At 40.0% G+C, this 21614-nt stretch overlaps 1 protein-coding gene across 2 annotated transcripts; it reads left to right on the forward strand.

Moving 5' to 3' along the window:
• The first annotated feature begins 9932 nt into the window (after window positions 1–9932).
• Window positions 9933–20450, forward strand: LOC139114198 (bifunctional peptidase and arginyl-hydroxylase JMJD5-like). 2 transcript variants are annotated; one of them, XM_070675776.1, is made up of 7 exons: window positions 9934–10541; window positions 11216–11362; window positions 12875–13059; window positions 13883–14015; window positions 15472–15525; window positions 17001–17255; window positions 19024–20450. In XM_070675776.1, exons 1-7 carry the CDS (start codon window positions 10059–10061, stop codon window positions 19186–19188), a joined length of 1422 nt encoding a protein of 473 aa, XP_070531877.1. In that variant the 5' UTR covers window positions 9934–10058; the 3' UTR covers window positions 19189–20450. The 2 variants fall into 2 exon arrangements, with proteins under 2 accessions (XP_070531878.1, XP_070531877.1); XM_070675777.1 differs by lacking the exon at window positions 11216–11362 and having other exon boundaries at window positions 9933–10541; window positions 19024–19546.
• Window positions 20451–21614: the final 1164 nt, after the last annotated feature.

The following is a 21614-nucleotide window of genomic DNA, read 5'->3' on the forward strand; positions in this document are numbered from 1 at the left end:
GGCTGAAACGAACGACGTCGTACTGGCTGTAAAGAATGTGAAAGAGGCTCCCCACCGAACTATCCAAAATGTTTTTGTGTCGAGTTTGTGTTTTATTCGTTTCTAAATTGTGTTCCTACATTCTTATCCGATTGTTTGTGTTAATAAAAATGTTTGTTTCGCCTCGCCATAAGCTTTCCTCACACATACAAAACATTACCGTCCACACTAATCCAAACTTCCCTACAAATATCCGAGGCGAAACAAACATTTTTATTAACACAAACAATCGGATAAGAATGTAGGAACACATTTTAAAACGAATCAAACACAAACTTAATGACTCAATCGAATATTTTTGTTCCCAATTAATAAATCATATAGACAATCTCAATTCTCGGTTTATGGCAATTTTTGTCGACTGATAAAAGTCTTTTCATCTTCAACATTCCATTCTAATTTCACCTACGGTATATAATATCCTAACCTCCTGTGACTTTCCTTCTAAACGTTGATTTGCCTTGTGCACCAAAGAGATGCTGTATTTTATGCCAAACGATGAAAAAATATGTGAAGAAATAACCATGTATCAGTCAGTACGGCAGGCGAAACCCGGACGGCCATACCGATTGGAGACAGAGCAGAGTAGATCGAAAAGCAAACGGGTGTTATTATAGGAAAGGCGGTGACTTATTTTACAGCTGAATAAAATGCTGTCTCTGGTTGTGTAAGTCTGTTATCGAAATATATATTTTGTTCCCAGTTGATTAATCATGGGGGATGGCAGTCTCGATCTCCCCTTTATGGTTCGATATTTACTGACTCGTTCCCTCTCATTTTTGTCAATCAATGAAAGCATTTTCGTCTTCCATATTCAATATTACTTTGACCGATGTTACATCCTGACCTATACTGTCATTAGTTTTGACCAACGTACAAAGATATTGCCCATGCGTCCGGTGATGAGATGTTTTGCAAAACGGTGAAGAAATGGGGGCCCGGGAGACATCGATGTCAGTCTTTCCGGACTGTTTACATGTAGCTAATAGGGGATATCAAAGGAGATGAATCAGTTAGTTGAATAAAACATAACTTTTCGGACTTATTTTATGTCAATTTGTCAATGTCGGACTTTGACTTTTGATTCAAGAGAAACCAGAATCACCTACAGAGATGTCTGTATTAAACACGACGAACAATTGGGAATAGTTTGTTATGCTACTGTCGGTCTCAGTCGTGGTGTCTCTCCCATAAAATTTCGAAGCTATAGGTCTACACTTGTCGTTTCGATTCACAGGTAGCGGTACACCGATGACCAGATATTGTACTGTTCTTAAAACTAGTCTAAGCAATTTTACGACACTGCACTATTTGCCATCGTGTCTCCCCGTGAACGTCCTTGAATCTATGGACGTGACCATTGTTTTACTGCGCCCATTAGAGTGTAAACCCCTGTTCGTTACCAGCAGAATACTTTTTAAAGTTCTGTACATCAGTGTACACTGTGTGTATAAGCCCTAAACCTAGTTTAATTCAATTATGGAAAGGTATTAAAGAATAAAGGGTCGTTACAGTTGCTAAAATTGCGAGAAAAACGGCACTTTTTACTCAAATAGTCCTATTCACAAGCTCTATTGTTTTAAATCACGTCCATGGTGTGCTGTTGATTTCATTCTTTCGTGCAATTTCATTCGCTTGAAGCAATTATCCTTTCATTTGACTGCTCTGTGGGACTCTTCTGAATATGTGTTTTGGATAAAAAGAACTCTACAGTGAAAGACATAAACTTCGACGGTGATAGGTATACAATATCGGTTCTCGACGGTGATATAGGTATACAGTACATATCGGTTCGATGTGTGAAGATATACAGATTACAAGTTATTTTAGAAGTTCTCAAAACCAGTAAAAATATTCTGCGCGCCACTTATTGATAATTTCTTCTTGTGAACGTCCTTGAATCCGTGACCGCGACCATTGTTTTCGAAGTGTTCGACGGTGGATGATCGGTAGATTAATGAAGATATATGTTACTGAACTATCGTGTGATTGTTTAATAGCATGGTTAGGTAATAGACGGTGTAGTCTGTAGAGGCGATACGGCGAAATTCCACGGCCCAAGGGAGCGTACATCGCATGGTTTCTTACAACGAACCATAGACAGAGCCGTCGGTTTCCATACCTACTACGTGAAATCCGGCCTCACCGATGTCCCGGGCCGATGTCCCTGTCCTGATTCGGAGAACAACTTTCAAGCTGCGTGTTGAGGTTCAGATGTCCGATTTTTTCATATTCAAAAGGCTTATTGATTTACAGAGAACGCCCGTCTTGTTTTTAGCTTTAACTTAGCGCAAGATGGCAATTGAAAATTCAAAGCCAAATAGCCAGTGGGAAAAAATAGACGACTCGCTCTCACCAGCGGTCGAGGTCGCAATGAAAAAAAAATCGAAGTCTCTGAAATCGGTATCATTGCTCCGCCATGTTTATTGTTGCTGTTGTACGGCCAGTTTAAAGTCACAGACTTTCTTCAAGGTAAAGTTCATATAATTGCCATACCGCGAAGTTCCCTGTGCATTTCAATATGTCTATTTGGAAGCAAAAGCGCACGGACATTCGATCGATGGTGATGAACTTTCTCCAGGGCGTGACATGTCACCAGTTACGAACTTTACCGGTTTTCGATACGAAATATGCAATATATTTCAGCGTTGTTCACGTTGTGTTTTGAGTTTGATATGGAATATAACAGGAAAACACTAACAATTAGAGTGACGATAGAGACCATGCCCGATACGGAAAAATTGACATCAACTACTTGCAATGAGCAGTGACCTGAAACTTCAGACTGATATATAAATGTCGACAATATAAAACATTGAAATGCCGGAGAGAGAGAGGGAGAGAGAGGTTTACGCGGTCGCGAACTGATTATACTCTTTCGGATATGACTTCGGTGTAGACGATACACAGACATCGAAAATGTACACCTACTTTCCAGAAATTCGACTAATCTTATAATAAAGAGTGGAACAAATCCAAAAGTGTTGGTGGAAGTAAATCTTCAGATGTTGGTTTTCTAAAGTTAGATAATACTTACAGAAATATGGTCGTCATAGTCTTCTTTTAAAAACTATTATCTTCAACACCACGTTTCTTATGATCGGTGATGTCATTTTTTATTATTTTTACAAACTTTCAATGCATCAAACGCTATAAGACTATCTCATCTGCCTGTCAAGGAGTTACAATATATTTCCAAGGGCTGGCACACGATGTCAACTTACGTGTCGTCCGTCGAGCGGCCGGTGGCAGTCTCACAGATTGTTCCGTTTGTAATCGCGGCCACTTTGATTTTGATGTGACACCAACGTGCGTTTGAGGTTTTTTTGTTACGAAATTTGTCGACCTCACAAAATTTCACAGTCCATGCTTTGAAGCAGTCTCAACATGGCAAAAATGTCTCGCTTAAATTTCATCCTCGTCGTTCCAAATTAAATTCGACCACTAAATATTTCGGCAGTTTTAATTTCCTATTAATTCGACGTTTTCAAATCGTAATGAATTTTTTCTGGTCGAATTGATAGGGTTTTGGTATCAAGCTTATCTCTTCGTCGGACCAGTATACCGCGAGATGTAGTACTGTGTTCGGCAGCCATGGCGAAAGTGAATATTGTATATTGGTTGTTGTTTGTTTTATGTTACAAATACCTGTCGCGTGAGGGCGTTTGAAACGCTTCTGAAGCGGCTCAGTCTGTCCACACAGCGATTTGCGGATAGAGTTAATCCCTACAACGGCTCTGGTCGGGCCGACTAAACCGTCTCAAATCTGAAACGCTTCAGAACCATTTCGGAGTGTCCACACATAACTTTCTGTGTCAGTATTGGCCCAGAACCGTTTCAGAGACGTTTCAATGGCCTGTGTATGAACGGCATAAGCAAGGGTAAATTACTAATCTGTGGACGCTGTCACCAGATTACCACTGTATTAAATTTGACAAATAAAGTCAACAACGAACGCACCATGCAGCAACCTTCATGCCTGTTGTTATACCTTGCAACAAGACTTATGATGATTATCAGAGTCAATTGGATTTTTAAAACAAATAAATTGCTTTCATATTGACTCACTCTTGGCCTCTTGTTGTCGCAGCACAGACAATACGTGGTTTTTAAGGCCAATAACTTTTCAGACTTTGCAAATATCATAAGCTTATAACAACGCAACTCATAAACCAACCTAAGTATGCATTATCTGAAAGTCTAGATATTGATGAATGCTGTGATTTGTAATTTATGATCATTGTTTACACAAGCGTTCCGTGAGAGTTGATTTTAATAACCTCCTCAATTTTTTTTTCCCCGAACGCTGCAGTCTTTCCGGTCAAAATTTGGGGCTGACTCGCAGCGTGTTTGCAAGATTATATCTGATTGGTCGATTGTCACTATTCACAGCCACTTAGGGAGTCTATTTGTATTGTTTTCATTATATTGGTAAGATTCAGCCACCCAATTGGATAACAGCTTCGAAATCGCTGCGAGTCGCCCCAAAATTTGCAGAGGATCCATGCTGTTTGCTATGACGCGACAATTTTCCAATAGGGATTCCCTTGTCTTATGCCAATAACAAAACAATCTGGGACAACTGAAAGAAATTTCGGACACGCTTTTTTTTAGTTTATTTGATTTGTCGTCAATCTTTGTTCAAAATCATAGGACTTCCCATCAACGCCGCACGCAAATTAACGCCGTCAAGTTTTGTGAAGAGCCGGGCCGGGTGAAGCGGGAAATATTGCGATAGTTGCAACCACACGATGAATTACGTTCGATTGCTGTCTCTGTGATAAGCTTTCATATCGCATCATAACTGTTCCATTTTTTTTTCATAATCTACATTCAAAAAACGTCATTATTCGAGCTCGGATTCTGACTCTGGGCATCGAGAGACTGCCCACCTTGGCCTTCGAACGACCTATCACTATCAGCAGGGCCTGTCTCTTCGCTCAGTCCTCCACGTACCACCATGCTTCGATCAAAACTCACACCGTCAAAATATGACACCAAACAATAATCTTTTACATTGTGCGTCCATTATTCTTGGTCACCCTATGAGAAGTGACTGTGCATTGATCAAGTTTCCTTCAATAGAAGCAAGGTCGCTCGACAAGCTTGTCATGACAGCACGTTCGTTTGTAGAAAGTTCGTCTCTGTTTTACCGGCATGCAGTGTTTGCGATGAGATTTCGGTATACCATGGACAGTGGTGCGACGCGACGCCACTGTCTGTATGGCTGTCGTAAACCTGGTTCAAGTCGGTGAATTTCTAAAAATAAAATTATTTGCAGTAGTTTCTCATGTGTCTCTCCTTTCTTCATACAAACCTAATTGAAATTTGCCAGCCCGGGCCAGGTTTTCCGAGCGGTTGAACGCGTTACCTTTGAGTCTGCCGAGTCATGAGTTAGTTTGCAACGGCCCACCGGAGAAACTCCCCTGTGTATAGCGTTCACACACTCATCGCGTTCACCCCACTCACGCGTTTCACATTAAAACAGAACAATCATCGCGTTTATCCCACTCAAACATTCACAAATCAAGACTTGAACCAAGTCTATGGCTGCCATAAACTCGTGAACAATTTTGAATTCCTGATTAGAAATAGAATGATCCTATTCAAAGAAGCTTTTCATAGGATCTTTGAGAAGCTGATTAACGGGTTGAGACAATCGAGTCGGTGTATACATGAAAAAAAAACGCTGAAGAAGACTAAAAAAAGTTACTGCGTATGATTTGCACCGTGAAAAGACGCCTTTGCACAGGCGCTTGGCACATTGCTGGGATAATAATCGTATTTAATATGTAGAATGTCTATATACGACTTGATTATTCAATAAAAGAATCACCGTACGTGATATTAGTGTAGGCCTATAGGCCTACACGTTGACTTGCATTGTAGTTGTACCTATGGCTGCCAGGCTCGGGCCCGGCGAACGCACTGCATAATCATCAATGTGTAGAATGTCTACATGACTTCATTATTTATTAAAGAATAACGGTACGTGATATTACTGTACATGTCGGCTAGCTTAACCGAGGGCTGTAGAGCTCTGCAGGGCTTGGGCCCGGCTTCGGCCTGTTGTCCACTGCTGCACAGACAGGAAGTCAAGGCGTGAAAGTAATTCACAGCCCGATGTCATAAATCAGCGAAATTCACGAACTCTGAGCGTTTCCGGTGATAAAAACTGGTCAACGGTCAGATGGTTGCATAAACAATCGATCGACTGGCCTCTTTTGCCTAAAATCATACCTTACCCTATGCTACTGGCGAGAAATCGTTCTGAAATCGGCTGGGCACACCAACCCAGCGCCGGCCATTTTGAATGAGCTGCATTCAATGTACGCGTCCAATGAGAGAAGAGCAATGACGTCATCTGCCAAGGGTTGTATGCACAGGCGCATACATTGCATGCAGCTTATTCAAAATGGCCGGCGCTGGGTTGGTGTGCCCAGCCGATTTCAGAACGATTTCTCGCCAGTAGCATAGGGTAAGGTATGATTTTAGGCAAAAGAGGCCAGTCGATCGATTGTTTATGCAACCATCTGACCGTTGACCAGTTTTTATCACCGGAAACGCTCAGAGTTCGTGAATTTCGCTGATTTATGAAATCGGGCTGTGAATTACTTTCACGCCTTGACTTCCTGTCTGTGCAGCAGTTGACAACAGGCCAAAGCCGGGCCCAAGCCCTGCAGAGCTCTACAGCCGCTCGGTTAAGCTAGCCGACATGTACAGTAATATCACGTACCGTTATTCTTTAATAAATAATGAAGTCATGTAGACATTCTACACATTGATGATTATGCAGTGCGTTCGCCGTGCCCGAGCCAGGCAGCCATAGGTACAATGCCAGTCAACGTGTAGGCCTATAGGCCTACACTAATATCGCGTAGGGTGATTCTTTTATTGAATAATCAGGTTCAATATAGACATTCTACATATTAAATACGATTATTATCCCAGCAATGTGCCAAGCGCCTGTGCGCCTTTGTAAAGCACAAATCCTTATAACCGTTTATATAACCTGGATTGACCTCCAGAGTTTTAAAAAATGTAAAGTTATATTTTGATTTGCAGTGCAGTGAACATGCCCTGTTTACATTGCCGCTGCCATGGTACTCATTGTGATGGTGACCGATGATGGAATAACGATGGGTAATCGACATTGATTAAAATTGGGGTTTGTGTTTTATGTCAATATCACATAATGTGAACACAAAGACAACACACAAATAAGAAATATGTCATGTACTCACGTGTCCCATTCATTCATATTTAAGATGCTTATGCAAGAACGAATAATGGGGCCGTTCAACTTTAGACACCTTTAACTTGAGTTTATGATTTTATATGGCGAATAAATTGTTAAATTTTGTCGGTGAAGTTTTACTTTTATTGACTGTGACGTGAATGGGTACAAATTTATGAAGATTATATTGTGACAAATATGATAGTTGCCTTGGTTACTATCAACGTAAAAGGTTCGTTCCACTTAACGTGGTTTCACAATGTAGCGTAGGGGTGTTTAAACATATGCTACCATTATTAGGGCCGAGGACGAAAATGGATGCCAGTTTAATTTGCTTTCCAGGTCCCAAAGAAATGCCAGAAAGGATACTTAAAAATCCGTGTGCTCCAGCTTCTTCAACTTTACCACTTTCGCGACAACCTATGTTTCAGTGAATTTTGCCATCGACATAGCGGCGACAACTCGTCTCCAGAAAACGTCTAGTAGAAACCGAGACAAGTTTTACACATCACCTGTTTAAAAAGCAGATGTGAAAATTTGGTGATCTTCCCTTCGTGGTCTCCCGATTTACACGCTTTTGAATAGACAGCAACTGAAAGTGACAAAATGCCGGACTGAGAAAAGCGCAATGTCTTTCAACTCACCTCGTGTCCGCAACTGAATACCTGTAAACGATGTATTATTAGATGAAAATAGTATGATCAACTCAATTGAGTGAATGCTACACTTTATTTTAACTCGGTTTTATCATCGTTATCGGTCGAATTGTAGCGAAACTTAGTGGTTTTTAAAGCAAGGCACCGTCGCAGCGTACATTGTGCCCGAGAAGCGATTACACAAATTCACACAATTGTTCGTTCTGTCGGGATTTCTATGACATCGCGCAGTTGTAGTCTAGTATGTGGTATGAATAAAGTAGTACTAAAACCGATTCGATTTGCAGTCAAATCTTTTATACACGTGCACTGTAAATATATTTTTCAATTAAAACATTTCCGGTACGTACCACTTTCATCTAATTTTACGTAGCATGGAAGTAACAAAAAGACGTTTTACCCCTGATCGTAGTTTCACCCACTTTTGGCAGTACATACCATGGCCAAACGTATTAAAATACACAATAGCAAGAAGAAACCTGTACTGGGATCAAGATACTTCTACTTAACCCCATCCCGGGGATGGACATGTAAACAACCCCCTACGATAAAATGTAAAAATGTTCCGACAGAGTCATTGGATAGTTCGGGCACAGTGTGCAAACTGTTTTGTCTTTCATTTTGCGTTTCATGTTTATCTATTACTTTTTTTCAAACAAACAGTCATTTTTCAGCCACGATGTTGTTTACTCTAGCTATCCATTCGTAAACAAACAAACAAACAAACAAGCAAACAAACAAACAAACAACAAGGAAACATTGGAGATTGGGCCCCGTAGTAAAAAGAGAATCTACATCACTGCTCTTTTATGATGTTTGTAAATATGGTGCCAGAATGAGAAAAAGTAGAACTACAATTTTTGTGTTCGTAGGTGATTTCCACTTACTTCATACGCTCCTAGTGGCAATCTGCTATCCCTTTACGGTATTCTGGCGGAGTAACCCATGACCCTATCCAAGACCAAACATTCCCACGATAGATCATGTTCAGGTTGCCGAAGATACACCCCAGTCCTTCTCAAGGATGGTGGCACAATGAATGCAGAATCCGGAGTTATTCACAATAATGATCTTATTAGGAGTAGAACTGTTGAACCATCATATGGGCAATATTTCAGTCAAATTACTGCGGTAATTCATTTTCAGAGCTTTGTGCCACTTTTTAGACTGAGAGACTCTGTCTTGCAGTGTATGGATCTCCGCCAACTCCGATCCGACACGACCCAACCACTGTGGAGTTTGCGACATCATGGTCAGCATGGCCCGAATCTATTAGTCTAGTCATCATTGTGCCCTACTTGATTTTATCATTCAAAGAAAACGCGTTTTGATTATTTTGCCGAAGTACGGTGTGATATGAGATAATGCCATAATTCCCTTTTCTTTAACCCTTTCACCCCCAGTTCCCTGTATACAGGTTCAACTTTACCATAGAAAACAATGGATTTGGGACAAACCATGGTGGTGAAAGGGTTAAGGATAGAATCTGTCGAGTGAGAGTCTATTGTCATTCCAACACACAGATCGGGATTTAGATAAGTTTGGAAAAGACCGGGACAGTGTCTATCACTTAAATCTTCTACCGCATCACTGTTACAGAGTCAACTTTCTGGATTTTAGTTAGGTTATCTTAGCAGAGCTTCCCGAATTGACTTTCTCATTTTTATCCAAGATTGACACCTCAGTGTAAAAGAAGGTACGGACATTGTCAAGTGTTGAAGTCCTAGGTTGCCAACAGCTGCATATATCTTGCCAAAAATGCTTATGCAAGAAAACTACTTGAAAACTCAATAAACGATATGAAAGTTTGAATGTGCATGAATTATTATGCATTACACGATTGTCTGTAGTATCAACTGTCAGTAGAGGTTTTGTATGCACGATTTAGTAACAGTGAGAGATTAGTTTATGGCGTTGGATTAATGACAACTTTTTTTTGTTTTTTGTTTTTCACAACTTGTACAAGTCAGTCTACTACAGCGCCCTCTAACAAGAAAGACGGTAAATCTGGAAATTTACAATATGGCCGCCCACAGTGGAGCTAACGCTCCGAGCTGACGGTATGTACATGCATTCTGATGTTGACGGGATGCCATCGTGGCTTATCATCAGAGTTATAGTCATTCATGATACCAAGCAGCTGCAGCTACCTAGACATAACCGAATTACTGGTTAACAGATCCGTAGCGAATGCGTGCAACCACGGAGGCGGAGGCAGGACCTCCACTGCTTCAGTTCATCGTGCAACAACATTTAAAGGCATGAATGTTCTTCCGGGACGTTTACGATCAGTCGCACCGTCTACTGCGAACGACTTGAAACTTCAAACGCTGGAATTCGATGAGAAACTTCACAGTGCGATATCCTTCAAGCTGCAGGGTTGTATCGATGCATATTTCAATGGTAACACTCGTGGGTGCTTGAAGCTGACCGAAGAGATTTTGTCGTACACGTGGGAGAAACTGAACACTGGTCACTGGAAAGATGTCCACATTGCGTGGAGGCAACTCTATTCGCTCGCATCTCTGTTGAAAGCGTTGTCACTCTGTGTGGAGTGTGTATGTTTGAACGAAGATGCAAGTGCTGCCAACGATGATTGCATGTACAAGGTAGGCAGTAGGTAGGCCCTTGAGCTGCAACTCTGCAACTTCTGCGAAATTTGTCCAACCTCAAGGTACATGTTCCTCCAATTTCCTCAGATATTCATTGCAATCTGTAAATTGAATGATGAAGTCATTAACGGTATGCCTCAACAACGTTTGCTTGTCGCAGAACAGGCAAGAAATTGAACAGATTTTTGTCCATTTTAAATTTCCCGCTAATTTCAAAAATTGTGAAAAAACGGAGAATTTTTTTTTCAAAGTGGAGTGAATCCCTTTCCCATCCTTTCAGTGGTTTGCACCATGTAAAGATTCAAATGTGTACATCCACCATTTACATGTACGTTGTTTATAATATAGTTGCATGAAGGCAGTCATATTTTGATGCGGCACCTGTTAATTAAAGTTGTCTTACTGAAACCTCCCCATGCAGTCCCACTCAGTGGATCAGTTGAGGAAACATCTCTGAGGAAAGACATTTCTATGAACTAAATATAAATCATGAAAATAATGCCAAAAGTTACAGCTCATCATGTGCCTTTAAGACTTGTGGTTTTGAAACATATAAAACAATGGCAGACACATCTGAAAAGCAAAAAAGGAGGCTCCATTGATAAACTATGAGGTATATAAAGTGTTATAAACTGTTGACTTTTTCTGTTTCAATTCACAACACTCTACAGGCAGCAATCAAGGCGTGTGATATGGGTTTACTGATGGGAGCTCCCGTACTTGACAATATTCTCAGTCGCCTAGCAACTGCCATCCACCACCAGCAAAGTGATGCTGGAACCGGTGAGAGAGAAGTCAGCAAAGTTGACAAAGAAGAGGTAAAAAGTGAGAAATTACATTTAGTCTGGACTAATTGATCTTGGTGATGACACTGTTGATTTTTGTATTCACGGCGCTTTGAAATTACTCAGAATAGATGATCTACTGAGTAGCAGGCTTTTTTAGGAAGAAACATTACAGTGTATATCCATTATTGTATCATACCAGTACATTGATGGTGCAAATACAGTGATTTGATAGGTCAAGACGTGAAAAGAACCGTGGTATATTCGTGATATACCATGGTTGGCACATGTGCCAACTCTTGGCAAGTGCAAAAATCCTTTTTTAACGTTCCATTCAAGAATTTCAATATACTGTTATGATATGATAGCAATAAAGCGTACCCAGTGACAGTATGGTCCACTCGATTGTGACTATGGTAGTCCACTTCATATATGCACCCGCTATTGCTCGTGTGTATATGTGGTGAACTGGTCAAAATCTTGTGGTATACCATTGCTTGGTGTGCTTTATTGCTGAAGTACAGACTCATTTTAACAGGGTATATTTAAGGATAAAGTCCAAACCCTTGAAATTTTAATTCTAAACTTGAAAGTATTTTGTCCATAGAGGGCATACAAATACAGATAAAATACAAGTTTCAAATAATCATAGTGTTTCATATATCACAAAATGTAAATAAACGTCGCAACAAAATCAAAATTAAAATTCCATTACATGCTACAGACAAGTTGTTGCGTGACATACTGGTATAATGACCTGGTCTTGAATGCAATGACTGTTCTAGAAGTTATATTTTAAACTTAGTGCTGTACAACTGATACATGCAATGACAGAAACTCAGAAAACTACCTGACTCAAGTACATGTAGTGTAAGAGTTTTAGGCATTGAATTGAAACTTGGCAGCAAAGATTAAAAGTAAGTCAAGAATTTCTTATGTCAGATACCCAGAAATGCAGTAAAAATAACCTTGAATCGTTAAATTCAGTTGCTGCCAAGTTCACAGGTCACCATCAGGTCAAGTTGGTTTAAACCAGTCAGGCAGAATGTGTCCCATTATGTTGTATTTTTTAACGATCACTTGAAGGCTTGGAAGACTCTTGAATACAAATGATCTCAATGTGATTTGTACTGACTAAAGCTGCTATAACAGACCATGCCAAGTAGTTGAAAATACCTGATGGTTTTGCTCAATACTACTTTTTTAATGATTCAGTAGATACGGGAAGTGATACTGTCTGGCTGGATAAGGGTTAACATGAGTGACTGCTAAAAGAATACAAATATTTTTGTCTCGTTGGGATTCAGAAAATTCCAGCCTACAATAGCTTGGTTCATTTCTTCTATTGACCAATACTTTCGTGAGTACACCAGTATTGCTGTCTCCCCTTCATTTTATACGGTAGTGTGTTTGGCACATCAGTGCGAGCAAATGTTTTTGGTTAAACTGTCTTGGGGAAGGGGCTTTTTCTACTGTAATTACACGAATGATCCTGTTCTATGAGCTGTACCTTTCATTCAAATACCGTAAACTTTATGGTTTCAGGTATCTCCAAGAAAGAGAAGGCGGCTTGATAATCGTATTCCAGATATTGATAAAAATAAAGAAATAATTCGTACAGTGAATCCATCCTTAGAACACTTCAGATCAGCGTACATGCAGAGCAAAACACCAGTGGTCATTCACAAAGGGATGGATCATTGGCCCGCCATGACAACCAGGAGATGGAGGTAAGAGCCAGGTCATGGGCTTTCAGACCAGTCAAATGAGAGTTTGCTGTAGTGAATTATTTTTTCAGGGTTCTCACAAATGCTAATTTTATAAAGTAATAGTATTTTGTTTTCCTCCAAAAAAAGTCAACACAGGGATGACGGCCATTTTGAATTTCAAATATCGGTAAATGTCAAGTAATTTATTTCTGTAGTACAAGTTTAACCCTTTGAGTGCCGTATTTGTCCCACCAAAATTTTAGTGCAACATTTTACCAATTTTTATGAACTTTTTGATATTTTTCTGTATAATTTTGGACCAAATGGACACAACATTTCATTGGCTACAGTTTTTTATCCAAATTTTTGCAAAAATCTGACAAAAATTGACAGAGGTATATTTTATAAGGGCAACAAAAATTGACTTTGGCGCTCAAAGGGTTAAGCTCTTCACTTTTAAGGTGCATACTACCTTAACCAATGGTGAGGTGAACCCATGTTCCTCTATGTGCATAATAATACATCTGTTACAGAGAACCTGAATGTCACTAGTAAGGTAGAATGCATGCACCTTGGTGACAAATATTTTAGGCTCTAAGATTTTTCAATACTTTTCTGGTGTACCACTTATGTTGGCTCATTTTTGAGCTCTTGAAATAAAGAAAAGAAAACACCAGTAGTGACAAAACTCATAACAAATCACAGGTACCGGCCCTGTAACACAAGAAATTGCAATGACGCAATGTGAGGGAGGTGAATTGGAAGTGAAGGTAGACAGTGTATGTCGCTCTCAAATAGAAACTTGGTTAACATGTTCCTTGTTTCGTGTTTTTTTGCTACACAGTATTGAATATCTTCACAGAGTAGCCGGCAGTAGAACAGTACCTATTGAGATTGGTGCAAGGTACACCGATGAAAATTGGTCACAGTCTCTCATGACGGTGTCAGAGTTTATCTCTAAGTACATTGACAGAGAAGTGAGTTGCTGTTATGTCCTGTCCTGTTTGTGTGAACTTTGATCCATGACCTTTATTTCATATCGTATGTGGTCCTAGAGACCGCAGTGAAAAAGTCTGTGTGTTTCACATCTAGATTTCCTTGGGGAGATGTGGATAGTGCAAGAAATGATGGAATCTTTTAGTGATTTTCATTGCAAGCCTTGTAGAACCTGACAAACTTGTTTATATTTCTCACAGTCATTGCTTTTGAATTTTTGAAGACAGATCATCTGAGGGCTGTGCTCTCTAGAAGAATTCATTGCCAAAAGAGGTGCTTCAAAGTTAAGAGTGTCCATTGCTGTCAGATCAGAGCATAGATCTTCTGTAATTGTTGCTGTAGCTATTTCCGGCACACAGTCCATGTAGCCGACAATGAGATGCAAATGATATGCGGTAAAGGTCTCCTCGACTAACTTTCAGCTGGTTGCTCACTTTCTACTATTTTTATAGTATTTTATACAAAGGCACAGACTTATTCTACCTTCAACTTAAAACCGATAGTGATTTTGTAGCTCGTTCTTTACTATTTTTCATACTTTTTGGTAGCCGGTAACAGACACTTCGTGTTCGTGTCGGCTACATGGACGATCTGCCCTATTTCCTGGCATGAAAGATCCCTTCTCTTATGTAACTTTCAACAATTTTCATCATAATGGTAATGAGATGTTTGTGGCAGTGCAAATTAGACCCTCTCACAACCTGGTTTTTTTTAGGCCTTCTAAAAGCCCCTCATTTTGGCCTTCTCAAAGCCCCTCACTTTAGGCCTTCTCAAAGCCCCTCATTTTAGGCCTTCTCAAAGCCCCTCATTTTAGGCCATTTCACAGCCCCTCATTTTAGGCCACCTCACAGCCCCTAATTTTAGGCCTTCTCAAAGCCCCTCATTTTAGGCCACCTCACAGCCCCTCATTTTAGGCCTTCTAAAAGCCCCTCATTTTTGGCATTCTCTCAGCCGGTCATTTGAGACCCTCTCACAGCCCTCATTTGCTGCTCTATCTCTTCACCTGTATATGCCCTCAACAATGAAGCTGTTCACAACAATAGCCAAGCACAGAGAACTGGTGTGGCCAGCTAAACTCACTCTGCAATGCCCCAGCTTGTTCTGTGGCCCTACCTCAACTATAGGATATGTACATCAATGTTAGGCAGAGAGTAGCAGTGTAGGAATGAGTTGTGTGAGAGTCTGTACATGGCCCAGGACAGATCTAAATATAAATTTGGTTTAGAGTTACCATACATGTACCTTGCATCACATACACGTAGGTTTGCTTACTAAGTTAATAGTTAGCATGACTTTTGAATTCTCAGATTATACTGAACACTCTAACAGTTTGATATTGTCACAGAGGTGTGTTTTTACAAATATGACTTGGTCAGTGAACGATGTTTTAGTGGTCGATTGCTAACCCATATGAATCTGACTTTTTCATATTGTCAGGAAACTGATTCCAAAGATGTGGGTTATTTAGCTCAGCATCAACTATTTGACCAGGTAAGTGTGGTATATCTTGATAATTAGCAATTGTACCAGTGAATGTATGCCCATACATGACTGCACCTCTGATTTCCACCTATAGTATTAAGCCTCCGCCAGCTGTAACTTTGTACGTATTTTCCGGTAGGTTTATATCCCTGTTTGGTAAAAGTTATTCCGTGTTTTATTCCAAAATATTATTGAAATACCAAGTATTTGACTTAGAGCTGCCACACTGCAACAAGGTTATACTGCCGCATGCATCTCTGCAATGCAGGGTTTTGACCGTACACGGACTGCAGTGTGATTGTCAGGGTCAAATACATTATTAACAGGTAGACTTCATGTTTAATGACAACCTGTCCTGTTGCAATTATAAATCTTATAGGCAGCATTCTCTTTCATGATTCAGTAGGACTATAGCTTTGGGTTAAGTATGTCAAGTTCAAAATGCCCAGTTGGGTGCTAAACATGATTCTGGGTAGCCTTGTATGGTTTTGAATGTCCCATGAGAAAATTAACAGTACTCTTGCAATAGATGAGAAGCAATGTTATCCAGAGTCAATTACATTACCAATTCAAATGATCTAGGTAATATGAAATTAAATCAACAATTATCTTGAACTGTCTTCAAAGTGATTCATTAAATTCTGAATGTGTGTAATGATGTGAAAATGTCGGCAAAATTACGATGACTTGAAATTCTGTGTTACCTCTTTCATGAAAGCCTTTCAGTGTAGAGTGACTCGTGCCAATATCTGCTAAAAAGTGGAAATTGCTTGTAATCCGTCACCAAGCAAGCATCTGCAAATTTCACTGCTGGTTATTTTGCGTCTCACAGAAGCTACTGATTCCACACGCGGGCATTGTACACAGTTAAGGAGTGAAGTGAAAGGGAAAGCGCCCCCTAGTGACAAGCCAGACAGTCTTGCATGGAAGGATTTTTTTACGTGTATAGCGAAATACTAAGCAATACTAAATTATTACATCCACTGAACGGTTGTTTCCCGTTTGAAATTTGAGATAAGCAATTTGGCAGTAGGAAGGCTTGCTTCTGTTGTCTCATTATCAAATTTTAAATTATTCTTACTGTACATACATGCAGGCATCGCATTTCAGAAATAGTTCACAGTCATGTAACGTACATATCCAGACTGTATGTAGAATGAAGGCAAAGCCTAATGAAAAATAGTTGTACATTTTGTCACAGATCACAAGTTTTATACATAACATTGGTGACATAAGTATTAGAATTGATTTAAAGGTTATGGCCACTTGACCCTTCTTCTATGGTACTGCATATTGGCACTGTGATAATGTAAAGTTTCACCTGAGCATATCAGTATGCTCTGTGAGGTCTGACCAAAGCTGTGTGTCCACAAGGAACTTTGCATTTTTTTCTGGCCAAATACCGGTGCAGTTTAAAAGCCGTCTGTAAATACAATATGCCACACTGTCACTCCTGCATACTGATGCGATCAATATTGCCTCAGATTCCAGAATTAAAGAGAGACATCTGCGTCCCTGACTACTGTTGCCTCAGTGACAGCGACGATGATGATGATGTAGATGATGTGGACATCAATGCCTGGTTTGGTCCCAGAGGTACCGTCTCTCCACTCCACCACGATCCCAAACACAACTGCCTTGCCCAGGTCGTCGGCAGCAAATACATCCGGTTGTACTCGGAAGAAGACAGTGCTAGTGTTTATCCACACGAGGGACACCTCTTAAACAACACTAGTGAGGTAGGAATGGTTCTCCTCTGGAATAAAAAGACGTGTAGCCTTCTCCAGACTCAGTATGCCCAAAAGATTACATAATGGTGGTACAAACAAACCCACGTGTACAAACGCACATAGAAATACACACATTTCATGTGCGCTTGTGCATATGGGGTTTTCGTGCCGTGGTCCATTTAATTTCTGGATGTAACCCATTGCTCTATAATTCTCCTAGACCATAAAGAATTCAGCAAGGCATGAAAAAATTTTCTTAATTGGAAATAGTTGTCAAGCTTTACGAACTTGAGGGTCCTCTGCCCTTGTCAGGATTAACCCTCACTTGTGTAAACCCTGTATGTCAGGGTGATTTGGATATTAAAGGATCAGAAGCTATACTTGTAACTGTAATAATATTGCAGTTAATTTTTGTTCCGTAAAGCAAATAGATTTTCTCACTTTTCTTACTTTTCCAAAGAATGTTGAAATACATTAGTATTAGCTATGCCAACTCAATTTGTAATGTTATTTTGGACAAAAGAATTCCAGACATGATATTTGGTCCACAATTCTTTGCATGTACCATAGACACCAACAAATATGTTTTGGTCTGTTAGGATCATTAATTACTCGCTTTTCCTTTACATTTCTCTCAGGTTTGTCAGTCAGCAAAATCTAAATCTGTACAGTAGCATTACAGGAGCTCTAATTTATAATCACATGTTCTTGCAAGAAAGTTTTGGCAAAAAGAGAATCATGAAAAAGAATGTCAAAAGTTGCAGTTTCTGTATTTTAAAATCAATGGCCTTGTTGCGATAGGTGGTTTGCTGATGTCAGACAGTTACAAACTGAAAGCCAATGATCTGTATTTAGCAAGATTTCCATGTTTTTACGATTATACTAAGTAAACATACAGTGAACGTAAATGGACTACACTGAAGGATGTATTATCAGTTGACTATCCCACTCAAATGTTGGCCACCTTCACGCAAAATATGGGGTGTACAAAAAAAACTGGACATGCTGCATATACACATTTGAATCTTCACGGAATCAATGTATTATCATCCATGGGAGCATTCACTGAGCTTTGAATGTCCTCTATTAGCATGTTGTATTCTGGGTTGTCTTTGTGACGTGGCCAGTTTTTGACATTTTTGTGAATTTAAAATGAAATCGCCAGCATTTATTGTCCATGCCAATTCTGTCACATATGGACGTTGTTGTAATGGAGTAAAGACTGTTTCATTGAATTGAATATCTCACGAGGAAATTGCAAGTTACCTTGATGTCAACAAATTATACAGAGACGTAGCATAATATCCTGGAATGTGTTATTGGGCTCAACTCCTAAGGCAATTGCACTGACGGGTAGTGAACCTCAGATATGAAGTCTCATACTGTCAGGATGTAAGCAAAATGTAGTGAACATCGTGTACACATTTGCTTTTTCCGCCATGTGAAGGATATGGGCATTGAATAGTCATGTCATCAGAATGGCGCCCTCAACGTCAAAGATATAAAAACTTTCCTTTACGAAAGACGATGATTTTAGTACCCAACATGGAGGTCATCAGTGCAAAGGCTGGCCATTATTTCAGATGTCACTAGTCGTAGAGTTTGCATGACTATAAATAACAGACAAATGTGTTTACGGTGTGTATTTTTGTTTTACGAGTGCCAACTTAATTCAGAGGGCAAGCAGTCCACCATTCCCAGGTCAGTGTCAGGCGACCAAAGGGTATGCCCATTTGATAAGTAATACAGAATGATACATTTTCTCTCCGTATTGCAGGTTGATGTCGAACATCCAGACTTTGAAAAATACCCACTATTTGCCACAGCTCCGTACCTGGAATGCATTTTAAATCCGGGAGAGATGCTCTACATTCCTCCAAAGTGTTGGCACTATGTGAGATCACTGGATGTCAGCTTCTCGGTCAGTTTCTGGTGGTCGTGACGGCACGAAGGGCGCCCTCTGTTGTTAAAAAACCAGTTTATGCCACACACGCACCCTCCACGTTGGCAACTGTGGTGATGGATGTTCCAACAGCACATGTAATGTCAGTGCAGTTGATGCCCTGAAGTTCTTTGAAGAACAATGCTATGGGAAACGCAAAAACATCTCTTCATTATGGCAAAGCTGACCAGAATCTCGACTTAAAACTTGTTTTGAAACAGGACTAATGTGAGAACAATGGTGTGCATATCATGATCACAGCCCTTTCATCGTGTGTTTTTGCCTACAGTAGTTTTCTGATTTATCATAAAAACATTTTCTTTGTACAGAAGGTGAATAAATAAATAGTACAATAGTAGTGGTGTGGCCATGCGCTTTTAAGAGCAACTCAGGGAATCAAGCAGAACTAAAAAGCAGAGCTCAGTGGGAGTGACTTTATGAAAACTGGAATGATATGGCAGCAGTAATACCATATGTTCTAGTCTGCCAGCAGTCAGTATTGAAAAGAATAGATCATTATCAAAGCCCCATTATCTGTGTCCTTCGACGCATCTTCCAGTATTTTTTGTTCACTCAGTAAAACACATGTTCTTGGTCATGTCAAGTCATTTCAAAATAAAAACTGCTCAACATGTCAATGCAGCTTGCATGTGCATCAGGTCCAGTAGTGGACGACTGGATTTCATCCTGGACTAGAATTCTCTATGTCAACAATACCATTGCGTTTATAAACAATGCATTATGTCTGAAAGGCGAAACACCATATTTCTATGCAGAAGATTAAAAATGTTCTTGTTTTCCTGGAAAATAATAAAAATTTGATCAAAAGTTCCTGCCATTTTCTGATTAACTGACAAACGTCCCGCCTTGGAAAATCATGGAATTCTCCAAGATCCCAATCAGTGTATCACAATCTCTCCAGACGGGTTCTGCCACGCCAAACTCTGATAGTGATGTTCTGGTGTGGGTCCTTGTTGTTTTGGAAAAACTCTTGAATTCCCCCTCCCTACAGGGCCACCAAGGGTGCAATGCTATGTAGATATCGCACCGTCTCATGTGTTGATTTCAGCAGCAACCTGTGCAATCCTGTCTGTTATCATGTGATCCAGGAAATGACTCAAATGGAAAAAGCCATGTGCTGCTCCGTCCACGGAATGTTTTAATCATGGAAATAATCCAGCCTTAACCACATACTTTCCTGGTATGCAAGACTCTTTAAGTTAGAAGAAATGGAAAATAAAGTTCTTTTTTATCCCCCCTGAGTGGGTGAAGTATGCCATTCATTGGTTCCATCACCTCAAATCATTTTTGACAGTGAAATATTTTTATGTCTCAGAACCTGAAACATGAGCAGAAATTGTGAACGGTAAAAGCAAGTTGGGTAAGGCCACTTCAGGGATGTAGAAATTTTACTTTATACAGTGAAACCGGTCTAAACTAGAAACCTGTCTGAACTGGAAACCTGTCGAAACTGAATCCTTTCCCCAGTCCCATTGCAATAGAACTCTTATGTTAAACGGACCTCTAAAAACAGACGCCTCTCCATACCGAACAATTTTATCAGTCCCTGAACGGTTCAGTTTAGACAGGCTTTACTGTGCACACAGTTTTACAAAATGTAAACACACACGATTTCATAACTACATACATAACTATACATACATAATACATACGTACATACACACATAAACACGTACATAAATGCATACATGTATATACATACTACATGCATGCATGCATATGTATGTATGTGTGCGTGCATGCATACATCCATTACATGTATTCACACAAACATGTATGTATATGCGTGTGTACACACACAAACACGCCAGTACGTGCGTACATGCATACATACATACAGATATCCATGCTTACATACATAGACACCAACATACACAATTTCTACATTCATACAAGTAACAGTATTTGGAAAGCTGGAAGAGAACTAAGATTGACAAATTGGCCTGTTGTACCGTGTCGAAGAGTTCCCCCAACATTGTTTATGAAAAATGCCGAGTGGAGCCAAGCACTTTGGTTTTTGACAGGCTTCGTACATGCTCTGCCCTCATCAAGTTGTCCTCTTTCGCCGTTTCGAACTAGGAGCATCAATCCTGAAGTTGTCAATGCAGATATTATGGAACACTGAGCATACATGAAACTCTTCACATTATTTCAAGTGCTTGTGGCCATTGATGTCCAGTATTTCGACACATGTGACAGACAAACAGACGTCAGCAGTCTTGCTCCACATACTGACAAGATTTTGACAGGCCAGACGATTGATGAGGCCGTCTATGTCAAAATTAATTAGCCGTAAGAACGGCAAAAGTGATGTGTTACCGGCGAGGGGACTATGCGGTCTGTTAAACATAAAATGTGTTCCCCGAATGTACACCAGTGCACATGCACTCTATAGTATGTCGCCC

The sequence above is a fragment of the Ptychodera flava genome, chromosome 16, assembly GCF_041260155.1.
Source record: "Ptychodera flava strain L36383 chromosome 16, AS_Pfla_20210202, whole genome shotgun sequence".
Lineage (NCBI taxonomy): Eukaryota > Metazoa > Hemichordata > Enteropneusta > Ptychoderidae > Ptychodera > Ptychodera flava.